Source organism: Chaetura pelagica, unplaced genomic scaffold, assembly GCF_000747805.2.
Source record: "Chaetura pelagica isolate M959 unplaced genomic scaffold, ChaPel_1.0 scaffold141, whole genome shotgun sequence".
Lineage (NCBI taxonomy): Eukaryota > Metazoa > Chordata > Aves > Apodiformes > Apodidae > Chaetura > Chaetura pelagica.
The window spans coordinates 1,452,027-1,462,984 of record NW_009952059.1 but is presented as its reverse complement, the minus strand read 5'-3'; the positions used below and the strand labels follow the sequence as shown (position 1 = coordinate 1,462,984).

Here is a 10,958-nt window from a genome sequence, read left to right as displayed (position 1 = left end):
CTCGAGCCGCGTCCTGCTGGGCAGGACAATCCCCCTGCCCATAGCCCACCTCTGGGATGAGACACCCTGCAGGCTCCCAGCTGCACAGCTCTGCAGCACTTGCACAACTGGGAGTCAGCTCCCCAGCACCAGTTGGTAATCTGCTACTGGGAGGAGTGAGGTTTGCACAGCAAGGATTGGTGTTAACTGCCTCTCTGCAGAGGCAACTCATTGGTTACACCTGCGTGTAACACACTCCTTTATGAGTATGTGGGGAGATCCTAACGAGAGGTGCACCGATCCTCTGGGATCAGTTATTGGACAAAGTCCATGAATTGTATTTACGGATAATCTAGTGGACAAGCAAATTATTTTTCTGGCAAAGCTTGCAGATGAGGTGAAGGTCATGGTTTAGATGTGGGACTTTATCCATCCTGTAGATGCCAGAGCATGGCTGGTAATTCCCTCTGCTCAGCACAGGCGAGACACACCCAGAGTTGCTGTGTCCAGCTTTGGGATCCTCAGCAGAAGGAAGACAGGGGCATAGAGAGTGACTCCAGTGAAGGGCCACTAAAATGATCAAGGGATGGGAGATCCAACATTCAGGGAGAGGATGAGGGAGCTGGGACCACCATTCAACCTGGAGAAAAGAAGGCCCAGAGTAATCTTATCAATATGTAGAAATACCTGCTGGGAAGAAGACAGAGCCAGGCTGTTCTCAGTGGTGCCCAGTGAAAGGACAAAAGACAATGGGCACGAATTGAACACACAAGAAATTCCATTTAAACATTAAGCAATATTTTTTTTCCATGTGAGGGTGGCTAAATACTCAAACAGTTTGCCCAGAGAGTTTCTGAATCCTCCATCCTTGGAGATACTCAAACCCTGACTGGAAAAGCTTCTGAGCAGCTGCTCTTTCTGAACCAGCTTGAGTGGGTGGGCTGGACTAGATGATCTCCAGAGGTCACTTCCAGCATCAGCAATTTTGTGATTCTTGGGAGGTGACCTTTCTTGCTGAAGGTTCACAATTGAATCTGGGCTTGGCAAAGTGTTTCTGCTGATCAAACTGATTAATTTCTTCTGCCTGTGTGTGAAAGATGTGCTCTACTGAAATCAGGGTCTAGCTCATGTTGTCTTTTCCCTACCATCACCTCAGCACAAACACCCCAGACTTTTCCTAGTTAAGCTGGTGGTAAATTATTGTGTCTCCTCCTGAGGACTGAAATGCTGCTTGTTAAACCCGTGTCATGGAGTTCCAAAAAGGGCAGCTGCATAAAACCTCATTACCTGTGATCTACAGCAGGTCAGACTGCAGCATCTCATTGTTCCCTCTGCTTTAAAACTCCATTAAATCTTTCAGACTGAGTGGGAGACCAGAAAAAAAAGCAAAACAACAAATCCTGGAAGCAGGACAGATCTATGGCCAAGTTCCTGTGGCTCAAGTGGACAGAATTCTCCCACCAAAGACAAAACAGCCATTCCAGAGCTATCTCCTGCCTGACTCCCAAATTTCAAACATTGGCACATAAACAAAACCAAAGACAATTACAGCTCAGTTTGCCCAAATAATTTCTCCAAAAGGCTCCTTTCCTTCCCTGCTTCTCCAAGCATCCCCACTGCTTTCTACAAACACAACTCACACCTCCCTCCAGAAAGTAGAAGAGGGTTGTAAAACTGGTTTTCTCTACCTAATTTGTGAAACCTTTTGGCTGGTGTCATGAGTCAATGCCTATGACTATCAACAGCATCTTCTGTGAAATCAGCAGTAGTTTGCTCAGGTCTCAGCTGAGGAGATGTTAAGCCAGTTTTCTAAACATCAGCTGTAATGCCTGGCACAGGGAACACACAAGTTCCTGTTCAGCCTGGAAGCTTGTGTAAGGTCAAAGAATCATAGAATCATAGGGGTTGGAAGGGACCTCTGAAGATCATGGAGTCCATCCCCTGCTGCAGCAGGAACACCTGGGGCAGATCACACAGAAACGTGTCCAGACAGGTCTCAAAAGTCTCCAGAGAAGGAGATTCCACAACCTCTCTGGGCAGCCTGGCCCAGGGCTCTGTCACCCTCAAAGTACAGAAGTTTCTCCTCATGTTGAGGTGGAACTTCCTGTGTTGTCACTTGGTGCTGTTTCCCCTCATCCTATCACAGGTATCACTGAACAGAGACTGGCCTTTTCTTGACACCCACCCTGCAGATATTGATAGACATCGATAAGATCCCCTCTCAGTCTTCTTTTTTTCCAGACTAAACAGCCCCAGGTCTCTTGGCTTTTTCTCATATGACAGATGTTCTAGTCCCTTCATCATCCTTGTAGCCACCATTGGACTCTTTCCTTTTTTTTTCCCTGTCCCTCTGGAACTGGGGAGCCCAGAATTGGACACAATAGTCCAGATGTGGTCTAAATAGAGCAGAGTAGATGTGGTCATTCCTTGATAGAAACCCAAGGGACCTGTGCGACAATAAATGCAGCTCTTATGGGTACACATTAATATTTCAGACCTGACTGCATCCCATGGAAGCTCTGCAATCAGGAACATGGCAACAGGATCCCCATCTTCTCCAAGGCCATTTTACAGCAATTTTTAGAGCTCTTTAGGGGACTTACATTGTGTTTATGGCAGAAGTTCACAGCTTGGAGGGTCTGCCAGGTTATGCTCTTCACCAGATACTCCGGCACTCTGTTTTAAAAAAGCACATTTTTGTTTTAGCCTTTAAAAACAACTTCCCTATTATAGGAAAAAGGAAGAGGAGGCCTTAGAGTGCTAATGCTGCACAGGAATCTCTGGGCAAAACCATCAGGGACAAAGTCAGGAAACTCGGAGAAGAAACACTAGGTGCATTTTCTTGATATAAATCCTTTACAATAAATACATCATAACCCTCAGTTCATTGATCTTCCACTGCAGGGAACCAGTAACACTGAGTTGCTAAAGGTGGAGGCTGTTTGTGCCTCTTCCCATGTTTCAGAGCTGGGGCTGAGCTCTGCCTGCACCTCCCTGCAGAAAGCAATGCTCTCCTCTGAGCTCACCCTTCAAGCACCACAGCAGCATCCAAGGGAACATCAACACTGCTTCCAAAGCCAGTCAGTGAAACGAGGTACAAGGATTTCTGGCAGCTCACAATGTGCCAGAGTGTCTGGTACCACTCAGTCACAGCCAGCATGAGGCAACTGGTGACCACACATCAGTGTGTACAAGTCTGTGTGAAATCCTGTCTTGTGGCTGTGCTCAGCATCCACAATTCCTGGCTGTCCTCCTGAAACCCCAGCAGGCACTTCTGCCTCTGCAGCTGCTCTGAGAGCTGGAGCTGGTGGAGCATCCATGGTATAGATGCATGACTTGCAATGCTGTCATGTCCAGAGTGGAGACGTGACCAAAATGGGATGGGGAAGGACATCCCTACAAGAGTTTAAAGCTCTACTTTGTTTTGCATCTCCTCTCCTTCAGAGAAAGAAAACCTCTGTTAAAGGTCCAGCCTCCTCTCCTCAGGTACTGTGCAACACTTCTTAAACTTCCTTGGCTGCCTGTAATGGTCTTCAACAACCCCAGGAAAGGCAGAGGTGGCAGTCTTGGCACTGTCAAGCTCAAATCCAATTTTATTTCAAGTGTTTAATGCTGAAAATCTTCTGATTCATCATAAAGAAAAACAACAACAAACAAAACCACCCAAAACTAAACAAAAAATATGGAGGAAGCCTGGCATTTTCTTTAAGGCACCTTCTGCTGTTAGCACTGAAGGTCTTGTGCTGACAGTGCTGCTGTAATACTAGAGTTTCCTTGCAGAAACATCCCAGAATGATATGAATGCCCTAGAGTGCTGCACTGACAGCCTGACAAGGGATGAAGTTGGTCAAACGGCCTCGAAACACAGTGCAAAGAGGCCTGTGCCCACCCATCATAATCCTGACCACAAGACTTGACCATCTGCCCCAGCAAAGGCCAAAGCAAAGTATGCAACCAGGTGCTCCATGTTTGTTCACACTGGAGCTGTTCTGATGAATAGAAAGCAAATGTGGAGTGTTTCCTTCGAAGAAGTTCATCCATCCTCTCCTCAGATTCCAGGTGAACTGGTTCAAACTGGGTGAAAGCTGCTCACCAGCTCACAAAGCCTTCTGCTATCAGCATGCTCCATTCTCCTAGAGCTCCACGTCATGCAGAAGGAAAGTAACAGGCTCTTGTTTACTCAACTCTCAGTTAGTCTCCAGCAGACAATTCATTTAGCTCCAGGCCTGTCAAATGATTTATGAACTTCTGCTTAGCATTGCCACAGCACCAAGTCACTGTGAACAGTTAGGGATAATGTATTTAGTGGGAGTGTTGTTTATAATGTGTCAAGGAACAAACCCTGTCCTGGAGAATGTTCCTTTGCCCGTGAAGCTCACACTTGGTGCAAGTGCTTGTTTAAAGCAGAGGGTATCTGACCTGAACAGGCTGCCCAGAGAGGTTGTGGAGTCTCCTTCTCTGGAGACTTTCAAGACCTGTCTGGATGCCTTTCTGAGTGACCTGCCCTAGGTGGTCCTGCTCTGGCAGAGAGGTTGGATTCCATGATCTCCAGAGGTCCCTTCCAGGCCCAACCATTCTATGATTCTATGGCCTGGGAGTTCACTGGGGCTGAGCAGAGAGGAGCAGGCACAGCTCCTGAGAACTCCTGCCAACCAACACATTCTCCTTAGTGCAGCAGCATGGCAGGAGTCACTGACTGCTCTGTCACACAGGTGATCAGTGACACCACTACAGACTGTACATTTGGGTGCCCAGTGCCTCCCACAGGAATGTGCACCCAACCTTTGCCTCTTTGCAGTTAGACATCAGATGCTCCCAAAGCCCTGGGGTTTGCTGCTGCCAAGGCAGCCAAAGATCCCCCAAAGGCCCAGGCTCAGAGCCCCTGTCTCCCTGGTGAGCAGCACCATGCAGGGCTGCACGCAGGCTCACACACAATTCTTTTAGAAGTCATTGCTAAACCACAGCAACAGAGCAAGACATGGCTGAGAAATCACTCCTGTAATGAATGCAATTCCTCTGAGAAGTCTGCAGAGCAGCAATGACACAGACAGCCCCTGGCTCCTCTGCTCAAAGGTCCTAGTGAGAAACAGGTCACTCACCCCCGGGGGTGCTTGTCCAGCTCATGGAGAACTGTGTGGTCACAGTATTCAAAGACCAGATGCAGCCTCCGCTTCCTCCTGAACACTTCCAGCAGGTTCACCAGGTTGGGGTGTTTCAGTTGCTGCAACACACAGTGGGTGGACTGGTTAGTTACTGCACGGGGGAAGTGGGTTAAAAGGGGGAGACAGAGCTTTTACCCAGAGGGGTCTAAATTCCTTCATCTGAAACCTTTTACACAAGCATAGCACGAGGTGGAGAAGCAGCTCTAGCTACAGCTCAGCCTGTGGGGTGGTTATTGTAGGAAGTGACTGTGGGCAACAAGTTAGCTTGGCCTCAGCAGTGCCTCTTAGAAAAGATGCTCACAGATAAAGAACTCATCACAGTGCCTACAGCTGTTGCAGCAGTGTCCATCATTGTAGGCATTCAGCCTTTGACCACACCACAAGGAAAAGCAGCTCAGCCTGGAGAACACCTTGGGAAATCACAGGGTAAAGGAAACACAGGGTAAGAACCTGGTGCAGGCAAACACACATTTAGGAGAAACCAAGCCCTCCTCTGATAAGTGCAAGTAAAGCACATGGTCACAGCTTTGTCAGCTTATTGTCAGAGTCTGGACAAGCTAATTAGAACAATTTGTATTGCTGCTTCTTTCTCTTCCCCTCAATCCACCTTGTTCTCATGCCAGGGCTTCCTCTCCTGAGGAGCTCAGACAGCTTCTTACCACACATAGAGCCCAAGCACAGCAGGGTTATTCAAACACACCTTGCAGGAGATGAGGGTGGACATCACTGGTGCTCCTCATTTCCTGTTCTTTTGCCCAGATTTTGGTGGAGGGCTGGGAGAGGGCTTGAACCAAGGGGCACAGCACAGTGTTTGGAAAAGGAAAGAAGGAAAAGCCAGACCCGACTCAGGAATGTTATTTCTTTTCAGATGGCTCGTGGCAGCATCCCCTCTGAGAGCTTTGCCTGACCAAGGCTTTAGAACAAACACATTTCTAGGCAAAGAGGCTGGAAAGGGCTCTGCCTAGAAGTTAGGTTAACCCCATCTTCTATGTGCTTCCAAGCCACCTGGAAAAGCCTGCAAAGGAGAAGGAAGCGGAATCTCAAGACTAGAGAAAACTTAAGGGGCCTCAAATGAGGAATGCAGGTGTCTGGGAAAGCACCCAGTTAACCCCAGGGTGAAGATCCACTGAAACCCATTACTTGACTCCTAGGCTTAACCAAGTGAGCTTGAGTAAAAGAGCAGGTCAGCAGAAGATCCCCAGCATCCCTCACTGCCAGCCTGTCAAGCAGGAGGGATGTGGCAGGGGCCACTTCAGTGCTCCACTGGGCACACTATGGGGCCCTTTGCAAAATGTCATTTTATTCAAGCATGTCACTGTAAAAGCTCCTTGTAAAGAGACCTTCCAGGGAGCTCACTACCTCTGGGAACATTGTACTGAACCCAAACTATGCTGAGCCCATTTGCCAGCACAAGGGTCCCTGTTAGTGTGCAGAAGGTGGCTGTTCCAGTCCTGCAAACTGGCAACAAGGAGCTGATCTTCCTGAACAGCATCTCTTACCACATACACATCTTGTTCCTTCAATCCCTCTGTAGGGCTGCAGATCCTGCCCACACCATGTAAACCATCTGCCAGCATCAAAGACCTTCACACCCATCTGAATCAAATAATGATCTTCTGACCACTTCCTCAGTCCTGCATGGAGAGTATTTCTACGTAAGTGCCTTCCCCATCGAGCACAAGTGTCAGCAGGGGCTAATAACTGTCAGCATATCCTTCTCTACCCTGACCACATCTCCTGACCTCACGTAACTTTGCAAGAGAAGGCCAGATACAGAGAGCAGCTTCCAAGATCCTGAAAATCCCAGCAATTATAGCGATTTGTGTGCACACTGTGTCACCTATCCCCTCCAGCATATCCACATCAAGCAAGGTACCTTCTTGCCACGTGCACATTAGACAAAGCCCAGTCTACCAGTTTAAACTCCACCACAGAAGTCAGACAGCTGCTGTGGCTCTGGTACAGCCCCTTCCCTCTCCAGTCAAGCAGCTCCCGATGACTGTGAAGTGGATCCTTCCCTTTCCATGCACTCGGTGTGGTGGCATATTATGTTCTCAGAGATCAGTGATCACAGAGATATCTGAGAGCAAGCTGTGCCTCCAGTGACTGTGTTGGGCAAGAGGTGTTGGATTCCTCTGCTGCTCTCTGCAGACCTGCCTGCCAGCACGGACAAACTGCTGGGCACAGCCAGGCTGCCAGAGGGAGGGAGACAGAGCAGACAGTCCCTGCAGTGCTTCGATTCCCCTTGCAGAGGCAGGTGAGGACAAAATGCTTGTCAAATAATGGTGAAGCAAGAAGAAAGTGAAATCAACGTTAATATATTTGAGATCTCTGGAAAACCTCTGGCCCCAGTGGGTTGGTTGTACAAGTCAGCCTTCAGGAGTGACTTTCAGAGAGCAGGCTCTGCCCAAGGGACAGTCTGTCCTGGGGTTTTTGCAGAGAGCAAGTTTGGGCTTGAATGCACGAGGTCTGGCTGAGCTGGGGACACTTCAGGGGGACAAGGGATGTGTGAACAAGCTCTTGCACGCACAAGAGTGAGTTAACCTGTCTGTGTGAGACCTGGAGAGGGTCCCCTGGGAGCAGTCTTGCCATGGCATCTCCTTGTGCCTTGCTCCCAGCCATCCTCCATGATAAGGGCTCTCCAGGCAGTGGGTTCCCTGGGCCAATGTCTCTCGTGCAGACAGATGTACACACAAAGCTACTGTAAATCTGCCAGTGACCCTCACCACGTCCCTGTCACAGCATTTCAGAGCTGTTCCAAAGGCCACCCTCCAGTGCTGCTAGGGGACAGCTGCTGGCAGCACCAGGATGGGCTTCCCCTCCCTGGGTCCCTCCTTGGGTGACAAGGCCACGTGTCTCCTGCACACAGGCCAGATGTCCCACATGGACTTTTCCCTCAATGTTATAAATACTCCTTGTGCTAAGATGATAGGCAGTATTTTCTGTTCTCTATGTGCACTCAGCCTTGCAGTGTCCTTTTCCTTCATCTTTGCAATGTCAGAGCTAAAAGCTGTGTCAGCCTCCACACGAAGGCTGGGGAGACAACTGCCTTCTGGAACCAGCAGGCATCGGGTTTCCACAGCAGATGGGGTTGACATAGAGACTGACTCTGTTTTCATGTATTTCCAGCCTTTCCTATGGAACTGGGATCACACAGGGTGCTCTGACCCCCTGCATATCACCCTGCACTCCCACCCAACCTCCCATGGCTCCTGGCCATAAAAGCCCTTTGTCTACAAGGTATTTGCTGTGCAGAATAATAATTTATCAGGCCCTACACGTTTTACTGATGCAACACAATCTCCCTACATCTTTGACAAACACTTGGTTGTTGCCTAAGCCAGGAAATACCTCCACAAACAAACAAACAGTTACTATTTACAGAGAAAAAGTTGAAAAGATAGTCAAGCAGGTCTGCACTTGTTAAAATCAATAGCTCCCCAACTCAGCTCCTGCCCTGGCTGGCTGCAGCCTGGCAGCTTTTGGATCCTTGAGGATGATGCATTTGCATTACAAGTGACTTCTGCAGTGATTATTTTCCTTTTGAGATCTTTAATATTATTTAATTCTTAATGCATCTCCAGCATTGTTTACTAAAATGATACAGCTACATGTCATCTGTTTGCCTCAGACATGAGAAAAAATTGGGCTGTTACTCCACAAAATTTAACTGAATCATAAATTTAACTGAAAAATAAATATGCTTGCTTTTTTTTTTTTTCCTACATGATGGCTCTTCTGGAATGGCATCCAACCTCATTTTGCCTCTTTCTGCAGCAGGAGAGTCAGAACTTCATATTCCATTGTCGACAGCATTTACACCACTTATTTATATGTGCGCTCAATAAAAGACAAGCTGGTAGCACAAAATACATCTGGGGAAAGGAAATATCAGAAATACCTCAACCTGCTGAAATTTTGCACTTCATAAAATGGAACATTTTTTGGACTTCTGTAGGGTTAACTCCAAAACCCTAAATCATTGACTGTCTACAAAAATGCATTGTGTCTAGCCTGAGCTGCACATCTCTTGTAAAAAGGAATCTCATTGGAAGCTCCTGATTTAAAAATTATAATAAGCCATCATGTTCATATTGTTCTTTAATCAGCTCAGTGATTTAAAGCTAGGAGTTTTCCTCTTGGAAAATGGAAACCTGAAGATGAGAGCACAGTGGAGGTGTGTAACATCATGAGTTCCCTGGAGAAAGTGAAAAGGGAACAACTCTCTCCACTACTTGGGAGCACACCACTGAGGGTCCTGTATAGGCCATCACCCAGCAGCAGGCTTATAACAGATAAAAAGAAATATTTTTTCACACAACACGTTCCTAAAGTTGTGTCTCTCACTGACCCAGGAAACTCTGGAGACCAAATGAATACACCAGTTCTAAAAGAGATGGGACAAACAACACTCTATGAGTGTCTGCTAAGCATGAAGCAACAGGTACAACAACATCTGGCCCTAGAAACTTTGCCCAGGCTGGGTGTGTGAAAGGAAACCTTACCCCATCCTCTCCCTCTTTCTCCTGGGTTTCTCCTCATGTCTGTATGCCTGAGGGCCCTGAGGTGTTGGGTCGCTGCAAAGGTTCAGTTTTGTCAGGAAAACAAACACAGAGGCTGAATGAGTGACCCACTTTGGTGTGAGGATGAGCTCCCACACCCAAGTCAAGAAAGGATCAGCCAAGACAAGGTGCTGCCCTGGTTCACAGCTGCCAGCCCTGTCGCCTCCACGTGTGAAACCTTCTGAGCTCACACATACCCCTCAACACAGCCCAAGCCCACCCGTGTGTCAGGGCCTGACTCTGTCAGACCCCCACGGCCAGGAGCTCAGAAAGGGCATCTCAAGAAGTGCTGGGGCTGATTTTTAAAGAGGGGAGCTGGGAGAGCTGCACCCAGGGCTGTCCCCCATCTCATGCTATCTAGGATGGCTTTTGGCTCGTGTCCTTCACACCAGGTCCAACCGTCCTCGCTTCTGGGGGAAACCTCCTGCAGACAGAAGAGGCTGGTGCCAGTATCAGACATCCCTGCCTCCGCGGGGGGACAGACTCTGTGCCCCTCTAAAGGGCACAGCGATGACTTTAACGATGCTTCTCCACTTCAGGCAGCTCGTTCTTCTCAGCTCCCTCTGACGTGTGACAGCCGGGCTGGTGAGGATCACCCCTGTCGGGAGGAGCATCCCTCCCTGGCCAAGCGGGCTGGACTTCCACTGGCACCGGCTTTTTCCCTGAGAAGCTCATGGACTCGGGCGCTCTACCTACAGCTCCCTCACCCCCCATCTCTCCTTGCTTCAGCCCTCAGGATGACCCATCTCCTCAGGCTCCCTCATCCCATCTCCTCAGGATGACCCATGCCAGGCTCCCTCACCCCCATCTCCTCAGGATGACCCATCTCGGGCTCCCTCACCCCATCTCCTCAGGATGACCCATCTCAGGCTCCCTCACCCCCATCTCCTCAGGATGACCCATCTCGGTCTCCCTCATCCCATCTCCTCAGGACGACCCATCTCCTCAGGTTCTCTCACCCCCATCTCCTCAGGATGACCCATCCCAGGCTCCCTCACCCCCATCTCCTCAGGATGACCCATCTCGGTCTCCCTCATCCCATCTCCTCAGGACGACCCATCTCCTCAGGTTCTCTCACCCCCATCTCCTCAGGATGACCCATCCCAGGCTCCCTCACCCCCACTCCTCAGGATGACCCATCCCAGGCTCCCTCACCCCCACTCCTCAGGATGACCCATCCCAGGCTCCCTCACCCCATCTCCTCAGGATGACCCATCTCCTCAGGATGACCCATCTCCTCAGGATGACCCATCTC

The 10,958-nt window shown here is 49.1% G+C and overlaps 1 protein-coding gene across 1 annotated transcript in view; it reads right to left on the bottom strand.

The window, feature by feature from the left end:
• Positions 1 to 10,958, bottom strand: part of CDKL1 (cyclin-dependent kinase-like 1 (CDC2-related kinase)) — a 21,628-nt gene that overhangs the window by 9,685 nt on the left and 985 nt on the right. The window contains exons 2-3 of the mRNA XM_010004323.1: positions 5,079 to 5,232; positions 2,583 to 2,655 (exon numbers count right to left, since the gene is read on the bottom strand). Of these exons, the coding sequence (XP_010002625.1) occupies positions 2,583 to 2,655; positions 5,079 to 5,232 (227 nt within the window). The remainder of the gene's footprint in view (positions 1 to 2,582; positions 2,656 to 5,078; positions 5,233 to 10,958) is intronic.